This window comes from Rattus norvegicus, chromosome 8 (assembly GCF_021556685.1).
Source record: "Rattus norvegicus strain SHRSP/BbbUtx chromosome 8, alternate assembly SHRSP_T2T, whole genome shotgun sequence".
Lineage (NCBI taxonomy): Eukaryota > Metazoa > Chordata > Mammalia > Rodentia > Muridae > Rattus > Rattus norvegicus.
In genome coordinates, this window is record NC_141541.1 from 66,976,453 (window position 1) to 66,995,816 (window position 19,364).

Consider the following 19,364-nt stretch of genomic DNA (forward strand, 5'->3'; position numbering starts at 1 on the left):
CAAGGGCAGTTCCCAGAGCCCGAATCCTCTCATCTTCCCAGTGTAGTCGCCAAGAGCCACCTCCTCAGATTTCAGCTGCAAGGGATGGCTGGCTCTTAGACCCCAAGACCTATCCTCCAAGAGGATCGAGTTTCCCGAGGTCAAGGCATCTGGACGTTAAAGCAATAGGTGCTGTCTTCTAATCAGTCAGGTGCTGTGGTCCCTGGCTTCTGTCAATGCCTCTCCTGTTTATTAAACTTCTCTCCCCCCACCCTGCCCCTGGCCCTACTCCCATTGGAAGTTTTGCTTCAATAAGTCCCTGGAGGGCTGTCTTCCAACTTTCATGTCTTTCCCGCCAGTTGATTGAAGTCATTTATTTACTCATTTAATAGTATAGGGCATGGGTCAGAACATTTTACTGGACTCGGTTTATTTTGTTCTTATGGCAACTTTTGCTGGCAAGGTATGTGAGTCACTTCCCTGAGCAGATGAGGGAAACTGAGGCAGGAGAGTCTGAGTGAGTAGAGCTGGAGCAGATGCAAGGTTAGCTACCCCTAGAATTCTACCCCTCCAACAGGCTGGTTTGCCCCTCACAGAGCTCCTGGAATGCTCTGGGACAGAAGGAAGTGCCAGGATTCCAACAAGATCAGCCAGGAATATCTGGAAACTCAAGATTGAAAGAGTTAGTCAGAATGTAAGGAAATGGGTGGTTTTGCCTCATGCAATTTAGTTTTATGAAGACCACTAAATGCAAACATTCTCCTGTTAATTACTGTCTTGAATTTGGTCTGTAATTGAGGGAACGAGAGCTGGGGAGGGGCGGGGTGTAGAAATCTACTGGAGTGGCAGGCCTGCTGGAGTCAGCGTTCCCAGCCGCTTTGCACCCGATCTGTTAATTTTAGAAACTCCTCTAGCCTGAGTATATTATTAGATTTATGTACGAAGGGCCACATGGCCCTAAATGGCTCCTCTATGGAACAGTATTTTTGTTTGTTTGTTTTCCTCAGGAGATGAAATGAAAAGGAATGATGGTTCTCTCTCTCTCTCTCTCTCTCTCTCTCTCTCTCTCTCTCTCTGTGTGTGTGTGTGTGTGTGTGTGTGTGTGTGTTTGCATGCTGTGTGTATGAATGGGGATACCCGGCTGTGGCTTCTAATAAGTATAAACAATTCTCTTTGAATTACAAGTGTGTGGCTGGGCAGAGTGTACCCAGATCAAGAATACCTTGTAGAAGTTGGACCCATAACTCACTGGTGGATGTAGTGTGTTCTTTGCAGAAATATATGAAGGCTGGGTAACACCCCTGTATCAATGAGCAAACTAGGCAGAGAGGTGGCAAGGCATTTCCTGGTTAAGGGGGATACCAGAGAACTAACGTGAGACATGTTAGGTCACAATTAAAGGGACTCTACACGGTGAGGAAACTGGGGCCTGAATGAGGAGCCTTGGACCCACGTGATGTCACATTAGATATCAGTGACAGAGTCAAGTTGGAGCTAAAGCCTCTGCCTCCCAGGCACCTGATGGGTGATTGGATGTCCCCTGTTCTCTGGTCACACTCAGTGGCATGGCTGTCTGACAGCCTATCTAAGCCACAGCTAAACTCAGGGAACATGAGGGCAGCCTAGCCTGAGCCTGGGGAAGATGACACGAGTTTCTTGTCATTAAGGTAGTCTTTGTTCCCAGAGGTCATTGTTCTGTTGTGTTCCAGGTTGCCTCTGGCCGGGGAGTAGGCTGGGTGGGAGGATATAAACCTGGGACACAGAGGGTATCCCAGTGAGTGAGGAGTCTCTGCCTGTGTCACGCCCCGCGCTGACAACCTCCACACCTTACCCTGATGCTCACGTGTCCGTCTCCCCGAGTGCCTCAGAATCCCCAGATTCTCCCATGTCTGTCGCCTGCCCTCGCTCTCCTGGTGACTGACCTCTGTGTCCCTCTGGGCAGATTTTACTGGGACCTGACGATGCTGTTGCTGATGGTGGGGAATCTGATCATCATCCCTGTGGGCATCACCTTCTTCAAGGATGAGAACACCACCCCCTGGATCGTCTTCAACGTGGTGTCAGACACATTCTTCCTCATTGACTTGGTCCTCAACTTCCGCACGGGGATCGTGGTGGAGGACAACACAGAAATCATCCTTGACCCACAGCGGATCAAGATGAAGTACCTGAAAAGCTGGTTTGTGGTGGACTTCATCTCCTCCATCCCCGTGGACTACATCTTCCTTATAGTGGAGACTCGCATTGACTCGGAGGTCTACAAAACCGCCAGGGCTCTGCGCATTGTCCGCTTCACGAAGATCCTCAGCCTCCTGCGCCTCCTGCGGCTTTCCCGCCTCATTCGGTACATTCACCAGTGGGAAGAGGTGAGTAGCTGCACAGAAACTTTCTGTGGGAGGGACAAGTGGGTACTGAGGGAACTGGAGATGGGTTGAGTGGCTGTAGGTGGCATGCCTGCTCCAAGAGGACCAGCATCGGCAGTTCTGTGATCCCTCAGCCAGCAGTTAGTTTCCATACAAAGCATTTCACAGCTCACAGCTCATTTAAGTCTGTAACAGTCGCAAAGAATACCATATAGATACTGTTGACACTCAAGCTTTGCAGGCATGGGACCAGGTTGCTAATGCTACATTGTTATTACATTAGATGTAGAAGTGTGTATGGGGGGTACAGACTTTGTTGGCAACTGTCTTAGATTGGGTTCTTTTAGAGTGTTCTCTGAGATGGGGATTTTCATGAAGGTGATTTGGGAAGGGGGCATCTTTCGGAGAAAGGGTAAGAATCGAAGGGCAAGAGGGTCAGGACAAGCGAGAAGCCAGTGAGGTGAGGCATCAAGCAGCAAAGTCCCATGGGGAGCTCTGGGCACAGTGTACACCCCACTCTGAACTGTGCTAACCCGGGAAGAGAGTTGGAATGGTTACATTCCCTTGTCTAAGATTATCCAGGGCATCCTTAGGTTTTGTGCCCACAGCCAAAACAGTTTGCAGCTTCCACACAGGTACTGATTGTAAAAGCCAAAAGCCCCTGGGGCACTGAAGCCTTAGGTATAAAACTGTAAGGAAATTCAAGAGTTTGAGGGCTCTAGCTACACGTATTAAAGTTTGAAAAGCCTCAGATAAACTAGGTGGGTTTGCATCATTCCGAAGGTCCTCAACTCGCTCCCTGCTGGAGCACTGGCCTGAAGGAGGGGCTGAGGCCACAGGAGAAGACAAGCAGGTGACATTGCTGGGTGTTTGAGGCTGAGTTTGCTACTGTCCTGGTTTGCTTTCTGTTGCTGTTCTAAACACCATGACCCAAACTGGTCGCAGTTCTTATAGCTTACAGTCCATCCATCATAAAGGAAGTCAGGACAGGTGCTCAAGGCAGAAACCTGGAAGCGGAATGAAATCAGAGGTCACAGAGGTGTGCTGGTTATCCCTCACTCAGCTTGCTTTCTTGTGCACCCCTAGGACCACCTGCCCAGGCATTGCCCTTGTGAGTTGGGCCTTTTCATATCAATCATTAATCAGGACAATCCCTTCAAGGCTTGCCTATAGGGAGCATTTTCTCAGCTGAGGTTCCTTCTCTCAGAAGACTCCAGCTTGTGTCAAGTTGATAAAGATTAACCTCCTTGTTTTGTTAGTGGTAGCAAGCAGCCTAGGCCAGGATCTGTCTCTGGTTTGGGAGAGTCATGCTGCATGAGACACTCACCTTGGCGTGTGGACCTGGCTGTGCTAAGTAAGCTTATTGCCAAGGTGCCTCTCCCTGCGGGCCTCCCAGTTTCCAGAACCCCTACTTGACTGGGCTGAAAGCCCTACGATCAGGTTCCAATGTCCCTGCCCTCCACCCCCGAGGCAGTCTAGCTGATGGTTGGTGCAAGGCAGATTCAGGTCAGGGGTGTCATGAACACATGTGCTGTGGAAGAAGTGCCTACACCAGCTTGGCAGAAGCACTCGCAGCAGAAATTCTCTTGGGCTTGGAAAATTTGCATTATTTCTGCTGACAGAGAGAGACAATGACTGCGCCAAGGTCACAGAGTGGTCCACTGGCAGAAGTGAGGTTGGTTCCTCATGGCTGTCTCAGCTCCCAGCAGTGTGGCTGTCCCTGCCCGCTGTAACAATATTTGAGGACTTTGGGGCTTGAGTGACATGTTGGAGACCCGAGTTCAATCCCAGCCGCACACTGCTTGGCTCTGTGCCACCTCACATCTCTCAGCCATATTCTTTCTCCCTATAAAATTGAGTATCAGTAATTCTTTTTTCTTAGGCCTTGTCACAGTCAGTTATTTAACAAATGTCCCTTGTCACCGGTCTTCTTAGCAATAGCCTGCAAGGCAAATGGTAGGGTTTGTCACTCTCATTTTCCAGGTGAAGGAACTGGGGATCAGAAGCCCCACCTGACCCACAGGTAGGCTTATGGCCAAGGCTCCATCTCCTGGTCCATGACCTGTGATCTAGGAGCATCCCTTCTGTTAGCAAGCTGCGCCCATGATGGTGCCTGCCTGGGCTCCATTTGGTCTGGAAGGGCCTTGCCAAGTGTTTAATCTGTGCTTTGTCCTGGGCAGGGCCCTGTGGACTCACCTGAAATAGGGAATACCAGAAGAGGGGCGATCATGGGGCATGGAGGCCATGGTGTCTGATGGTTGTATCTGAAGTCCCCCAGGGACATCCGGTTGCACGGAAGTATAGGTCTGAGCTCAAAGCTATGGAGAGGAGGGACCATCTCTGTGACTGGTGAGCTGACTAAGTGGCTGTGAAGGAAGGAGTGTGTGTTTGCTTCCCACAGTGACCTGGCAGGTTTCTCTCCTTGGGGAAAATCAGGACCCAAGTAATTCTTTAAGATTTAGAGCAAACCCTAAGTTTTCTGTATGCTGTAGGCCAACAGATAGACTCAGGAGTATCAGCTGTTTTCTTTCTTTGGGCCACTGGATCCAAAAACCACCAGGGTCGACCTTCCTCACGGCTTAGTGGGAGTTGACAGAGCTGTGCGTGGCTGGGCTGGCTGAGCCCAGGGTAGAGCAAAGCCCTTCCTTTACTGTCCCTGCACCGCAGGCTTTAGGAGCTCTGGCCCAGGGTGGCTGTCCCTACAACCCCTCTGGCCTGGTGACTCTCTAGGTTATTCAGACCTCGTTAGACAGGATGTAGTCCTAGACTTGCCCTGGTGGGGGGCAGAGGTCCTGGGAACTGAGGTCTGCAGCCCTGAAATTAATGTTGCTACCCCCAAGCTGTGGACAGGAAGGGAAATCCTGGGCAGCCAGATGGACAGCTCTCCAGCCCTGCCCTTATCTCTCCTACCAATTTGGGAGGACATTGCTTTGAGCTGTTTTCTGCCTGTGCAAAGCCCAGCCAAGGGCTCCCCTGGAATTGGATTGGGGTTTCCCACCTGACCCAAGAAACCCCATTTCTAGGACCTGTGTAGTCCACTCCACCTTCCGGCTTTCTCTCAGCCTCAGCGTGCCTGGCAACCCCATATCTGCATAAGAGCTAGTGAAGAGAGCAGGCGTAGAAAAAAATCCTGCGCTATCTCCTTTCAGATCCCTGAATAATTTTCTTTTATGAGGGGCCTCAGTTCCCCAGGTATCAGAAGTGCATTGGTTTTTTCTGAGGCTGAGGTGCTGAGGCCCTGGCCATCTTTCTTGAAAGTGGTGTTAGCTAACCCTGAGGGCCAGGTTGTGACAGGCTTTGAAGGAGGAAACCCCAGTGTCAGACTGAGGAGTCAGCTTGCCCAAGGCCCCCTGGTGAAAATGTGGAATCTCAAGGCACCTGATCACCCAGCCTCTCCTGGCTCCCCCAGGAGGCCCATCCTGTTGCCCTGGAGTTTTCTCTAGACTTAGTAGCAGGGTGGGCGGAGTGGCTTCGGCTGGGCACCAGCTTCATCTGTCCCTGGCGATCTAGGTCAGCAGCCTCCCTCAGAGCCTCTTGGAGCCAGCCTCTCCCCTCCCTCTGAGGTGTGAGCTTGTCACAGGCACGCAGGCTATTGTTAGCAACCTTGGTGGCCCCCCTTCGGATGTTCCGCTGCAGAGGGCTTCAGCACACCAAAAGACCCATCCCAGAAGCCTCTTCTCTCCCGGAAGCCTGGAATGGCAGGAGGAGTGCTCAGCCCAGGAACTATGTGGTCTGAGCCCCTCTTCCTGAGGGACTCCAGTTCTGTAGCTCTCAGTCTCTAGTGGTTGGCACCTATGGGAAGTGATCCTGGAGGACTGGGGCTGGCCCTGCCTGCTAAGGCTGTCACAGGCCCCAGTGTGACCAGGACACCCATGCACTGGCTGCTCTCTGATCTTGTCTTTCATATGGATAGAGACGTGTTCACTTTCTAGAGGAGAAAATGAGTCTCTGGAAAACTTTACTAGGTTTCCAGAAGAGGTCTTAGTGGAGACTCCGTGGTAGCCTGACCCCAATGCCTGGGGTCTGAACTATATGGAGAAATTAGTTCTACTGAAGTCTGGGTAAGAGACAGAAGGAAAGGAACCAATATGTGTAAAGTACCTACTGTGTGACACCTTCGCCCATTATTTCACCTAGTTCCCAAGAGAGCTTTGGGTGTAGGAGGTCATAGTTATTGGCCCATTCCACAGATAAGAAAACTGAGGCCCTGAGGAGGTTATGCTGGGACATGGAACACACGTTGAAGATTTGCAGGAGTGGACACAGGTTCCCAGAGTGCCAAGCAGGCAGAGAATGAGCTTCCCAGGTTATCTGTCTGGTGAAGCCTCCAGCATCCTAGAGAGAAAGGCGCTTAACCCCCCAGTCAGCCAACATTGTAATAGGAGATTTTAATGAAATATGAAGAGCCAAGCAAATATTTATCCGGTGCAGCTGACTGGCAGGTGGCATGTAGCCCCAACCCTCAATGGGGACACGAGCACAGAGCAGCTCCATTCAGTAATGGCCAGCCCTCTCCTTGACAACCATATCCTGGGTGCTGTCTCGTGTTAATGGTGTGGTGAGTGTCCTTACAATTGAGGGCATCCTCTGTCCTGACCAGCTCCCACCAGGCAGCTAGCTCCGCGGTGGCCATGTTGACACAACTGGCTCTGCAGTCTTGTACCCTTGGCTACTCCCCTGGCCAGTACCATGTGGTGCTATCCTAGGCTCTCTGTCCACAGGGAAGGAGAAGCACCATTAGTCTCCCTACAGAAGTCAAGTCAGGCTTGCTGTGATCTGTGTCTGCCTAGGCTCCATGCCCCTGTTGACTGTATATGCTGGTTGGGACCCGCTTACCTCCAGCTCCATCATGGTTGCTGTCACCCTCACCTCTGTCGTTAAGTTCTTCCCAGTTCTTGAGACCCTACCATGTGCTTCATGCCATATGAGCAACTGAGACTGTGGTGAAGACCAAACTACACAGGCTTGGTCTCGGGAGAAAGGGCGTTATGAAGAAATGGCAGGGGAGCGGGGTTGGGATATGGCTCCCAGCGGGTGGGGAGCGGGGGAAAAACAAGTCTGCGGGCCTGGGTTCAGGTCCCAGAACCCACACAAAGCCAGCCGCTGTAGCTCACGTCTGTAATCCTAGTGTTCCTACAGCCAGCCGAGGGGCAGAGAGAGTCTACAGAAGCTTGCGGGCCGGCTAACCTGGTGTAAACAGCAGTAAACAAGAAAACCTGTCTCAACAAGGCGGAGGTGTGTCCCCCGATATCCGCACATGCGCATTGTGGTACATGCAGCCCTCTAAAATTCGGGGCAAGGCATCCGGGGCGCAGAAAGCAGAGGCTACGTGACACATGCCAGCTCTGATGCTTCTGTCTTTATTACCCAGAGTAATTCCTAGAAAAGGGCAGGGATTATGGGCTGTGACAGTCTGATACGCTTTGCAGTCAGGGCCTGAGGCTTCGTTTGGCCTCCATATGGTATCTGTTTATTCATTTAAGCACACACGCATGCATGCAGCCAGCCAGCAGATGTTTTGCGTGCCTACCTGTGCATTCTATGCAGGAACAGAGACACAGAAACCAGAGGGGGCCGGGGGAAGGTGTGGCTCGTGTTGTTGAATGCGAGTTAGTAAATCTCATTTTGGGATAGAGAGAATACCACGGAGGAAACCAGTCATGAGGAGTCCTGGTGAGTGCTGGAAGGGAGGGTCACTGGCTACCTTACTAGCATTTGGGAGGCCTTTCTATGGCAGCAGAAGATAGGAAGGTGAGGAGCCCAGAGGATGGGCATAGGCAGATGGGTTGGCAGATGCAGTGACAAATCCCTGAGGCCTAGGAAGAACTGTCTGGGGCATTGGAGGACCTGAAGGGAGGCATTGTAGCCAGAGGTAAAGGGCCCTGGGCAGAGTGGAGGAGGGGTGGGCACATCGTTGAAGCCCAGGATGCTGAAGCTGTGGAGTGTGATCTGAAATATTGAGGGCGCTCACTGGACAGCTTCAAATCAAAGGCGACACAGCCTGCTTGGTTTTTTTTTTTTTTTAATTTCATTTAAAACTTATTTTTCACACAATCTATTTTGATCATATCCTTGCTCCCCCCCAGCTCCTCCCCACCTTCCTGCTCATCCAAATTCATGTTCTCTCATTCATACCCCAAAACAGAAAAAAAAAAAAACTAACAAAAAAACATTAGCTTATCTCGAAGAGTTAAATCTAGCTGCTTGGTGGAGAGTGGGCTAGAAGGATGGAGCCTCACGCAGCGTGTCTGCCTGATGTGAGTAGATAAGATATTTGGGGGGACGTCTCCACAGAGGAGCCTGGAGGTCCTGTTCTTGTTGCTTGCCTGTGCAGCCAGGGACAATGTGGTTTTAGATGGGTCCACGTGCAGACGGACAGGGGAACAGCTGGACAGGCAAGCCAGTCTGTCACTGCTGTCTCTTCATGTGTCCTGGGCATAACAAACAAAAAAAACTGGGACATCTCTGGGGTTGAAGGGAGAACAAAAGGAGGTGTCCTTTCTCGGGTGAGGAGAGGCATTGCAGATCTCCTCTGGAGGTGTCCTGTGATGGTTTGCACTGATACACCACAGGGAGTGCCTTAGACGGCGAGCTCTTCTCAGGGTACAGTGAGAAAAGTCCCCCTCTATTAAATCCATAGCCAAGAAATCTTCCACAGAACTGTGCTGCCTTGACAAGCCAGGGGTGGGAGGAGGCAGACTGCCAGCTGTGCTGGTGGCTACAGCGTCTGTGGGTAATATGCTGTCCAGTCTCCCTCAGGATCCAGACAGGGCAGCCTAGCACCAGACTGGTCCCTCTATCACGTCCCCTTGGGTCCCCACTCAGTCTTCTCTGTTGCTGCTATTCCACCTGCTCCCAAGTCTCTCCTTTCCTGTGTGTGACTGACTCCAGGCTTGGGGCGAGCTTCCTCCCTGCACTGACTGATACAGCGTAGCCTCCTGGATACATGGAATAGTAGACAGTTAAGAGCTCTTCTGAGGGGACAGCTCTGATACTCAGGGAAGAAGGGTCAAACCAGGCCCTCACTCTCGAGGGAGCTCATGCAGGAAAGCCCAGGGGCTCATTGTGATTCTTCCTAAAGCACATGGTACGTGGAGGGGAGTGAGTGGATTGGAGCTACCATTCCCTGTCCAAACAGCTCAAAGCTGACTCCTAGAGCCTATGAGATCTATGCTTCAAGGGCACTGCCCTGTCTGTGTTTCTATATTCCCTTGACCTCTTCACACATGGCTGTTTGTGAGAGTGTCATGAACAGAGCTTGGCCATGGGCTGAAGCCCTTTGCCACGGGATAGTAAGGGAAGAAGAGCTAGCTGGGCCATGTTCTGATGTGGTTCCTCTGTCTATCTTGTCTCTTCCTCCCTCCCTCCCCTCCTCCTCCTCCTCTTTCTTCTGTCTCTCTGTCTCTCTCTGTCTCTGTCTCTCTGTCTCTCTGTCTCTGTCTCTGTCTCTCTCTCTCTGTCTCTCTCTCTCTCTCTCTCTCTCTGTGTGTGTGTGTGTGTGTGTGTGTGTCTGTGTTTCTCTGTGTATGATTACTTGGTGTCATTTATTGTGTTATTGAGACAGGATCTCTCACTGGCCTGGATCTCATCAAGCACACTAGGCAAGTTAGAGCCTCAGAGATCCTCTTCTGCTTTCCCAAGGGTATGCTACCGAGCCTAACTTTATAACGTTGGTCCTGGGGATCAAATTAGGGTCCCCATGCTTTCAGGGCAAGCACCCTGCTGGCTAAGTGCTCTCTAGCCCTCCAGCCCCCTAGTGTGGTTTTCTGACAATCCCAGCTTTATGCTGGCTCCTCCGGGCATTGTGAGGGTGAGTTCTGTCTAAGTAGGACCAGAGAACATAGTCCTTTTATCAGTTTGTCAGCCTGATTAAGCCTTAAAGACCTAAGGTCTGTGGAATTCCCTGGTGCTATATTAGAGGCAGGTCTGCCTCTGTGGTTCCCAGCTCAGTACATACCTTTGAGGCTGCTGTCCTGCCTAAAATGACTGTCATCTCTCATGCCTGTGCCTTAGGGACATCAGACTGAGAACAGAAATACTTAGTTTGTCTCTGGACCTCAGCTTCCCTTCTGAAATGGGCTTGGGTCTTAAGTGGCATCTACAGGTTTATAATTTGCACCCTAACCCAGGAGTAATGTATTTTCCTGGGAATGGTTTGATGGTATCAGAACTAGGGACAGATAGCTAGAGAGCCCCCACAGTCTCCCAGACTGGAGGCCAGAACTTCTGCATGCCCCCTGGGTTTTCCTTAACCTCTCTCAATTCCAAGGCCCTGTAACCTTGGGCTCAAGTCAGCTTTGGAGGAAGAGGCAGGAGCTAAGGGGCTAGGATGCACTCATCCTGACCAGACCTTGCCATACGGTAGCTTAGCGCAGAAGCAGCCATGGAGGTGGGCAGGCTGCAGCAAGCTGGGGAGGAGGTACTGCCATAACTGATTCAAGTGTAAGAAACAGCAGTGTTACTAATGCATATGACCTAATCATGAAGATTAATTGCTAATAGCGTTGTCTCACAATGGCTTGTAACTTATTGAATACTTCTGTACTCAGGACTAAGTACTTCACATGTATAATTTAATCTTTCCGACAGTCACTCAGTTACCAATTTTTCTCACCGTTTCCCATGTGAGGAAACATGACCAGAGAAGTCTGGGGATGTCCTCAGGGCTGCACAGCTAGGAATTTGGTCAGAACCAGGCATGGGTTTAAGATCTCTCTGAATATGAAGCCTGTGGGCCCATGCTGCCTGGGCCCTGATGTCCTAGTAACAGATTTAGGGAGCACTCACGGCTGAGGCCTGACTTTAGAACCTGACTCAAAGCATGCTTCAGGCTAGGTGGCTTCTCCCTGGTGTCCATGTGCCCTCAGCAAGCCGATGAGGTGGCCTCTCTGCCCACTTCTTATCCTGGGTAGCTGCTCCTCCCACGGGAGACTACCTGCATCTGCACAGATGCCAGGCATGTCGCCATGGTACCCTCCAGCTTGCCTCCTCTGGGTCTCGCTTATTGTATTTCCTCCTCAGCCCCAGCCTGCACACCCACTCTGACCACTTACTTGTCTGTGTAATGGCTCAACTCCACAGATCTTCCACATGACCTACGACCTGGCCAGTGCCGTGGTACGCATCGTGAACCTCATTGGCATGATGCTTCTGCTTTGCCACTGGGATGGCTGCCTGCAGTTCCTGGTGCCCATGCTGCAGGACTTCCCCCATGACTGCTGGGTGTCCATCAACGGCATGGTGGTGAGTATACATCGCCTCCTCGCTCTGGGCTAACGTCTCCTCTCCAGAAGCAGGCTGGGTAGAGAGGCTGTGCAACCCCTGAATCCCAGCATATGGGACCTTGAGATGCTGGCCCAGTGCTTAAGGACACATATGCCTTTCCTTTTCATGTTGAGCTCTCCCTCCTAATACAAGAAGTCATTCATAGAACTCTTGGCTGGAGTTGTGCACCTTCTAGCCTTTGCATCTAGCCATGCATTTTGACGGCTGGGCTGGCTTTACCCACAGAGACTAAGACCTGGGCTACTCTGTGTTGTGATAATGTGACAAAATGGGCTGATGGCTCCTGCCTTCCTCACCATTCTGCCTAGAAGCTGAGCTGAGAAAACCAAAGGCCACGAGGGCACTGTTAGCAGCATAGGCAGATTCCACATTTACTCATGGCCTCTGTTCTCTAAGGGCAGAGCTGATTGTCCCAGTGCACTAAAGAGACCCACATACCAGCCTCCCGTGCGGGGCCAACCATGGAGTGTGGGCAGACTGGACGGTGACTCTCTCCAACATTCTGCATGGGTGAGAGAATCAGGTCTGAGGCTTCCAAAAGCCTTAGACAGAGCCCCCAGCTACAGAAAGGGTTTCCCAAGAAGCAACCCCTGGGCATTTCTCTGGCACTGTTGAGCCCCTGCCTTTCCTTCTAGTCTATGTGGTGTGGTCTGAAGGCAAATTCCCGGGGCCCCACAGGGTGAAAACTTGCTTTGAAAGAGTGAAAGAGACCCCGAGGCATCTTCAGAATCAGACAGGCTTTACAAAATAGCCCTTTGATGAACTAAGAGTAAGTGAGGTTGAATTTCCCCTGTTCCCAGAGGCTTGGCAGTGAGGCCAGAAGCCCTGACAGAAGACAGCTAGAGGCTGCCCTATCCTCAAGGCTGGGGCCCAGGCCTCTCTCACCCCTGGGAAACAGTCCTACCCACCCCACTCTAGTGTGGACTGAACCGCAGACTCCACAAATGAGCTCAGCTCTAGGCAGGATGGTGACCTTGAACTTGGCCCAGGCCTGGCTTGATGTCCTCCAGATGCTTCGGGAACGCTCAGGGACCTAGGCACAGGCTCTGTGGACTTTACATTGTTCCCAACACCATGGCTTCTGAATGGAGACACTGGGGAAGGGGCCAGGAGCGGGGTTCAGCTGGTCCTTCTTATAGGGGCAATTGTTTTCTACGTGTGTGAAGATAACAGGCCCACACATGCACTAAATTCAAGAGATGGCCTTTCTGAGACTCCTTCCTTGAGAAACACTTTGGAAACAAAAATGGCCAAGAGCCTCCCTCCCTGCTTCCATCCTCCCAGGCTACATAGGATACTCAGGAGAGTCCAACTTAAGGGTCAGGAGCAGGGGCGGGGGCAGGGGAATCAGGGGCCGAGGCCCTGGGCAGATGAGTAGGCTTCTGAGAGCACAGGAAGCTCCAACTGCTGCTCACCCAGAAAGAGGACAGTGATGTTGGCTCCTGCAGAGCCATTCCCCCTAGGGGAAGCATCGCTAGCCTTGTAATTGAGGTCAGTGGGGAAATGGGCTCTATTTGGTAGCTGTTTAGGGATAGGGGATGGAGCTAGCAGTGAAGGGAAGACAGCAGGGTGGCTCGCAGTAAGGAGAAGACAGTAGGGTGGCTCGGCCTGGGGCCATATGCTACCCAGTCAGGAGAATTTAGCCTCCCTGTCCCCTGGCTCTGAGATCAGGCCAGGGTCAGCTGCCTCACTCCCTTGATGTACCTTCCGGTGTGGTCCTTGCTTCCCCTTCTCCACCCCAGTGTACTAGAAAGGTCTAGGTTTCATTTACAGCCACCACGAGTTGCCAGTACCAGCTTGGCTGCCCATTGCTGAAGGTCTTCAGTCAAAGGCAACACTGGGGAGCCCTGCACCTGAAGGTGGGCAGGGAATCTTCTAGGTGCCAGCAAGAAGGGCCTTCCTTCCCCGTTACTGGCCCAGGCCTACTCTCTCCATCCACACGCATTTGTTCTCCTGTGTTCTGTGTGCAGAATAACTCCTGGGGGAAGCAGTACTCCTATGCCCTCTTCAAGGCCATGAGCCACATGCTGTGTATTGGGTACGGACGGCAGGCACCCGTAGGCATGTCTGACGTCTGGCTCACCATGCTCAGCATGATCGTGGGCGCCACCTGCTATGCCATGTTCATCGGGCACGCCACTGCCCTCATCCAGTCGCTGGACTCCTCCCGGCGCCAGTACCAGGAGAAGGTAGGTTGATCATTGTATCCATCCAGGGGTTTCTCAGGAGGATCTGGTCACTGGACCTGTTCAAGAGGAAGCATTTATGGCCTAGCATACATGGCCAGGCCTACAACTGACAGTACCATGGTGGGCAGTCTTAGATGAGAGCCTTGTCAAGTCCCCGACTTAAACCTACTCTGCACACACCCTTCCTTCCTCTCTTCTGTGGTGGGGGAAGAGGGTGAGTTATCACTTTCCTCGCAGGGACCAGTACCCTCACTGTTGCTAAGTCTAGTAAGGTTCTCAAGTCTCCCTTGCAGGCCCTCAGCATCCAACAGGGCTCCCACCCCTCAGCTTCGCACCTGGTTTCTAGGACTGCACTTCTCTGGCCAGTCCTCCCTGCTGGCCTCCCGCCTCAGGATCCCGTTGAGGCAACACCGACTTCCCATGCTCTGTGGCATCGCCAGCCCATCTCATTCTCAGCTCCAGTATTTCCTGGGTGGCCAGTGGGGGTCGGGCAGTAGGAGAGAATTCTAGGCCGGTGGCCCTGGGGTGCAGTGAGTGGTGTGTGTCGGGGAGAGTGGCAGAAAGCAATGTTCTAGGCTGGCAGGAAGTGGGGGTGGGTTGGATAGAATAGGAGTCATAAAGGACAGGACTCAGGTCAGGCCCAGGTGAGGATCTATCTAAAGCCAACACCAGGGTCCAGCCTGTGGTATACACCACGGGGATCTATGTAGAAAAGGTGCTGCGGTCTGTTACACCACAACCAGACTGAAGCTGCTTGTGACTTCTTCAAGAATTTCCCTTATTTTATTCTTGGTCTTCCAGATCTACCTAAAAGTCCTTCTGGAACGTCTTACCTCTCTGCCCACCCCCATCTCCTCCCTTGACTGCTCCAACAGCCTTCTAACTCCTGCCTGGTGTTCCTCCATCTGCTGGGAGGCAATTCTCCAAAACACAACTCCCAATGTGCAGGCTGCTTCTGTCACAAGAGGCAGTAGCCACAAGAGGTTACTGCCCTGCCAGGCCTGTCTACATTTGACTGGGACTGATGTTAATAAACAAACAAACAAACAAACAAACAAACAAACACAAAACCTCAGCCAGGTGTAGTGCTGCATGCCTTTAGTCCCAGCACTCAGGTAGTGGCAGAGGCAGAGTGAGAGGCAGAGAGGCAGATGAGTTGGGGGCCAGCCTGGTCTATAAAGTGAGTTCCAGGCAAGACATCTAGGACCACACAGTGAAAACCTGTGTCAACAAAACAAAACAAAACAAAAATCACCACCACCACCACCAGCCACCAAACCTCAAGGTCTCAGCTGAGGCCTTATCTATCTACAGACATAGCTTACAAAGAGTGGGGTGTTCTCCCGGGCACTTCCTGTATTCTGCCCCACTGCAGCCCTTCCTGTTACTTACTGGGCCTGCTGTCTCTCCTGGCCGGAGCTGGTGACTCCAATATGCTTAGTGGAAACGCGTTCACTTCTCTGGTCATTAGCCTGTATGTGGGCTGTAGACAGTCCCTGTTCCCGCTCATTTTTAGTTTTGAGCAAGATGAGGACCAAACATGGATGGAAGCCTCCTTCCTTCTCTCCCTACCCCCAGTGCCCCACAGAGCTGGGAGTCGAGACCATTATTTTGGGTACAGTGTGCTTATATTACAGTGAGCCAATGCTGGCTAAGAAAGCTTCAGGGTTGGAGTGCGCCTCTGGTCACCAGCCTGGGGTGCCTGGAGGTGATTCCTGTCTCTCCCCATCTCAGTACAAGCAGGTGGAGCAGTACATGTCCTTCCACAAGCTCCCGCCTGACACCAGGCAGCGCATCCACGACTACTACGAACACCGCTACCAGGGCAAGATGTTTGACGAGGAAAGCATCCTGGGTGAGCTGAGTGAGCCGCTTCGAGAGGTGAGCTGCGCAGCCCGGGAGGGTGGGTGGGAGTGCCAGGCCTTTCGGGCACACAGTTCCCTGACTTTTTTTTTTTTGTGTGTCCCAACCCGTGCTGTCCATGGAGCAGGAGATCATCAACTTTAACTGCCGGAAGCTGGTGGCATCCATGCCACTGTTCGCCAATGCAGACCCCAACTTTGTGACGTCTATGCTGACCAAGTTGCGTTTTGAGGTCTTTCAGCCTGGGGACTACATCATCCGTGAAGGCACCATCGGCAAGAAGATGTACTTTATCCAGCACGGCGTGGTCAGTGTGCTCACTAAGGGCAACAAGGAGACCAAGCTGGCTGATGGCTCCTATTTTGGAGGTGAGACAGCCAGGGGGCACCAGGAGAATAGGGGTGAGACTAGGAGCTAGGCTAGAGGGATACCCTGAGATCAGAAGCACAGAGGGACGTTTCATAGCCACAGCCTGGAGGCGGGCATCTGTGAGCCCTGTATAGGGGTGTCTGTCTGTGAGGTCTGCTTTAATAGAGCACTTAAGACTGGTGGCTTCTAAACCACAGATACTGGATTCTCAGCTCTGGAGACTGGGAGTCACAGACCGGTGCAAGCGTAGTGGGTTCCACTGAGGGTTCTCTTAGAGGTAGACATTGTTGTCTCAGAGGGTAGGAAGAGCACGTGTGTCGTCTGTCTCCTTAGTCTCTTCTATTGTGTTTGTGTGTATGCTTGAGCCTGCATATATCCAATTATACTCTCACACACCATGGTGCCCATGTAGAGTTTAGGGTACAACTTGGGCAGCCGAGTCTCTCCTGCCCTGTGGGTCCTGGGTATCCAACTCACATTATCAGACTTGGCTGAAGGTGTTAGACTGCTCTGGCCTGCCCCTCTCTAGCCTCTTCTGTAAAGGTATGAATCACCTCCCGAAGCCCTACCTCTAAGTACCAGATCATCCTGAGACCAGGATTTCAGCATAGGAATATGGGGTGACCACAGGCATTTTATCTGTTAGAGGAGCTGGTACCCAGTATGACTACAACCTAGCAGGACAGCCTAGTGAGTTCATCGTACCAACCAGTGGAGACCAAGGTCAGGATCATGTGGTTCTGAGAGGCCTGGAAGTTTTGTGCCTGATTGACCCTGAGTCCTGCTGTGCCCACAGAGATCTGCTTGCTGACCCGAGGCCGTCGCACAGCGAGCGTGAGGGCGGATACTTACTGCCGCCTCTACTCACTGAGCGTGGACAACTTCAACGAGGTGCTGGAGGAGTATCCCATGATGCGCAGGGCTTTCGAGACGGTTGCGCTGGACCGTCTGGACCGCATAGGTGAGGGGCAGGACGTGCAGGCGGGAGGGCAGGGCAGCAAGCATGCAGACTCCACAAGGCCTTTCCTGGGCGTGGCCTGAGTGTCCGCTCTTGTTCTACGGCTCAGGCAAGAAGAACTCCATCCTCCTCCACAAGGTGCAGCACGACCTCAACTCAGGCGTCTTCAACTACCAAGAGAACGAGATCATCCAGCAGATCGTGCGGCATGACCGTGAGATGGCCCACTGTGCTCACCGCGTCCAGGCTGCTGCCTCAGCCACCCCAACCCCAACGCCTGTCATATGGACCCCACTGATCCAGGCACCACTGCAGGCTGCTGCTGCTACTACTTCGGTGGCCATAGCCCTCACACACCACCCCCGCCTGCCAGCCGCTATCTTCCGGCCCCCTCCCGGACCTGGGCTGGGTAACCTGGGGGCTGGACAGACACCGAGGCACCCAAGGAGGTTGCAGTCCTTGATCCCTTCAGCGCTAGGCTCTGCTTCACCAGCCAGCAGCCCCTCACAGGTGGACACACCGTCTTCATCTTCCTTCCACATCCAACAGCTGGCTGGATTCTCTGCACCTCCTGGATTGAGTCCTCTCTTGCCCTCCTCTAGCTCTTCCCCACCTCCAGGAGCCTGCAGTTCTCCCCCAGCCCCCACTCCATCCACCTCCACTGCTGCCACCACCACCGGGTTCGGCCACTTTCATAAGGCGCTAGGTGGCTCCCTGTCTTCCTCTGATTCCCCGCTGCTCACCCCACTGCAACCGGGCGCTCGCTCTCCACAGGCTGCCCAGCCGCCACCCCCACTGCCTGGGGCCCGAGGAGGCCTGGGACTCCTGGAGCACTTCTTGCCGCCCCCACCTTCGTCCCGGTCACCATCATCTAGCCCTGGGCAGCTGGGCCAGCCTCCTGGAGAGTTGTCCCCAGGTCTGGCAGCTGGTCCACCAAGTACACCAGAGACACCCCCGCGGCCCGAACGGCCATCCTTTATGGCAGGGGCCTCTGGGGGGGCTTCTCCTGTAGCCTTTACCCCCCGAGGAGGCCTCAGCCCTCCGGGCCACAGCCCAGGACCCCCAAGAACTTTCCCGAGTGCCCCACCCCGGGCCTCTGGCTCCCATGGTTCCCTGCTCCTGCCACCTGCATCCAGCCCTCCGCCTCCCCAGGTCCCACAGCGCAGGGGCACACCACCCCTCACCCCCGGCCGCCTCACACAGGACCTGAAGCTCATCTCAGCCTCTCAGCCAGCCCTCCCCCAGGATGGGGCACAGACTCTACGCAGGGCCTCTCCTCACTCCTCAGGGGAGTCGATGGCTGCCTTCTCACTCTACCCCAGAGCTGGGGGTGGCAGTGGGAGCAGTGGGGGCCTTGGGCCTCCTGGAAGGCCATATGGTGCCATCCCAGGCCAGCATGTCACTTTGCCTCGGAAGACATCCTCAGGTTCTTTGCCACCCCCACTTTCTTTGTTTGGGGCAAGAGCCGCCTCTTCTGGAGGGCCCCCTCTGACTGCTGCACCCCAGAGGGAACCTGGCGCTAGGTCCGAGCCAGTACGCTCCAAACTGCCGTCTAATTTATGAGCTGGGCCCTCCCTCCTTCCCTCTTCTTTTTCTTGCTCCCTTCTTCCTTCAGGTTTAACTGTGATTAGGAGATATACCAATAACAATAATAACCATAAAAAACATACCCCAGAAAAACAAAAAGACAGCAGAAAATAACCAGGTATTCTTAGAGCTATAGATTTTTGGTCACTTGCTTTTATAGACTATTTTAATACTCAGCACTAGAGGGAGGGGGGGCAGGCAAGGCCCAAAGGCACAGCCAAAGGAAGGCAGGCAGGATCTCTGGGGACAGGGCAGGTGTGGGGTGACCCATGTCTGGGTCCTAGCACAGATCTGTCATTGTATTCTTCCTTAGAGCAAGAGCTACCTACCATCAGTTCCTTGGCTGTGAACTTGGCGCCCACTCTGCTGGGGGCTGCCCTGGAGTGTGTTCCCAGGAGCCTCCTGCGCCTGAGTCCTTGGGACACACCCGGCCCTTGAGGGCCTTGCATTTTTTCTACTGTAAACGTAGCAAGATATGTATATGAATATGTATATGTATGTAAGATGTGTCTATGTATAGCTATGTAGTGCTCTGTAGAGCCGTGTAGATAGCAGCTTCCATGTGTGCACATGCGTGTGCAGTCTAGTTTAATCCCACGTTGCCAGGACACCCAGGTCACCTTACATCCAGCAATCTGCTGTGGCCCGCAGGCTGGGCACTGCAGGCTCTGGGGGGAGTTCTCTCTCCCAGTCCTCAGGGAAGGGGATCCCTGGAACCTTGCAGCAGAGCCTCTTTCCCCATCTCTGGGCTGCAACCCAGTTCTAGCCCAA

The 19,364-nt window shown here is 53.0% G+C and overlaps 1 protein-coding gene across 1 annotated transcript in view; it reads left to right on the forward strand.

Annotated features, from left to right (window-relative positions):
* The window catches only part of Hcn4 (hyperpolarization activated cyclic nucleotide-gated potassium channel 4), a 37,424-nt gene extending 18,730 nt beyond the window's left edge, over positions 1-18,694 (forward strand). The window contains exons 2-8 of the mRNA NM_021658.2: positions 1,922-2,345; positions 11,424-11,585; positions 13,598-13,816; positions 15,551-15,697; positions 15,807-16,047; positions 16,845-17,009; positions 17,116-18,694. Coding sequence (NP_067690.1) covers positions 1,922-2,345; positions 11,424-11,585; positions 13,598-13,816; positions 15,551-15,697; positions 15,807-16,047; positions 16,845-17,009; positions 17,116-18,569 — 2,812 coding nt within the window. The 3' untranslated portion in view covers positions 18,570-18,694. The remainder of the gene's footprint in view (positions 1-1,921; positions 2,346-11,423; positions 11,586-13,597; positions 13,817-15,550; positions 15,698-15,806; positions 16,048-16,844; positions 17,010-17,115) is intronic.
* The last annotated feature ends 670 nt before the right edge of the window (positions 18,695-19,364 follow it).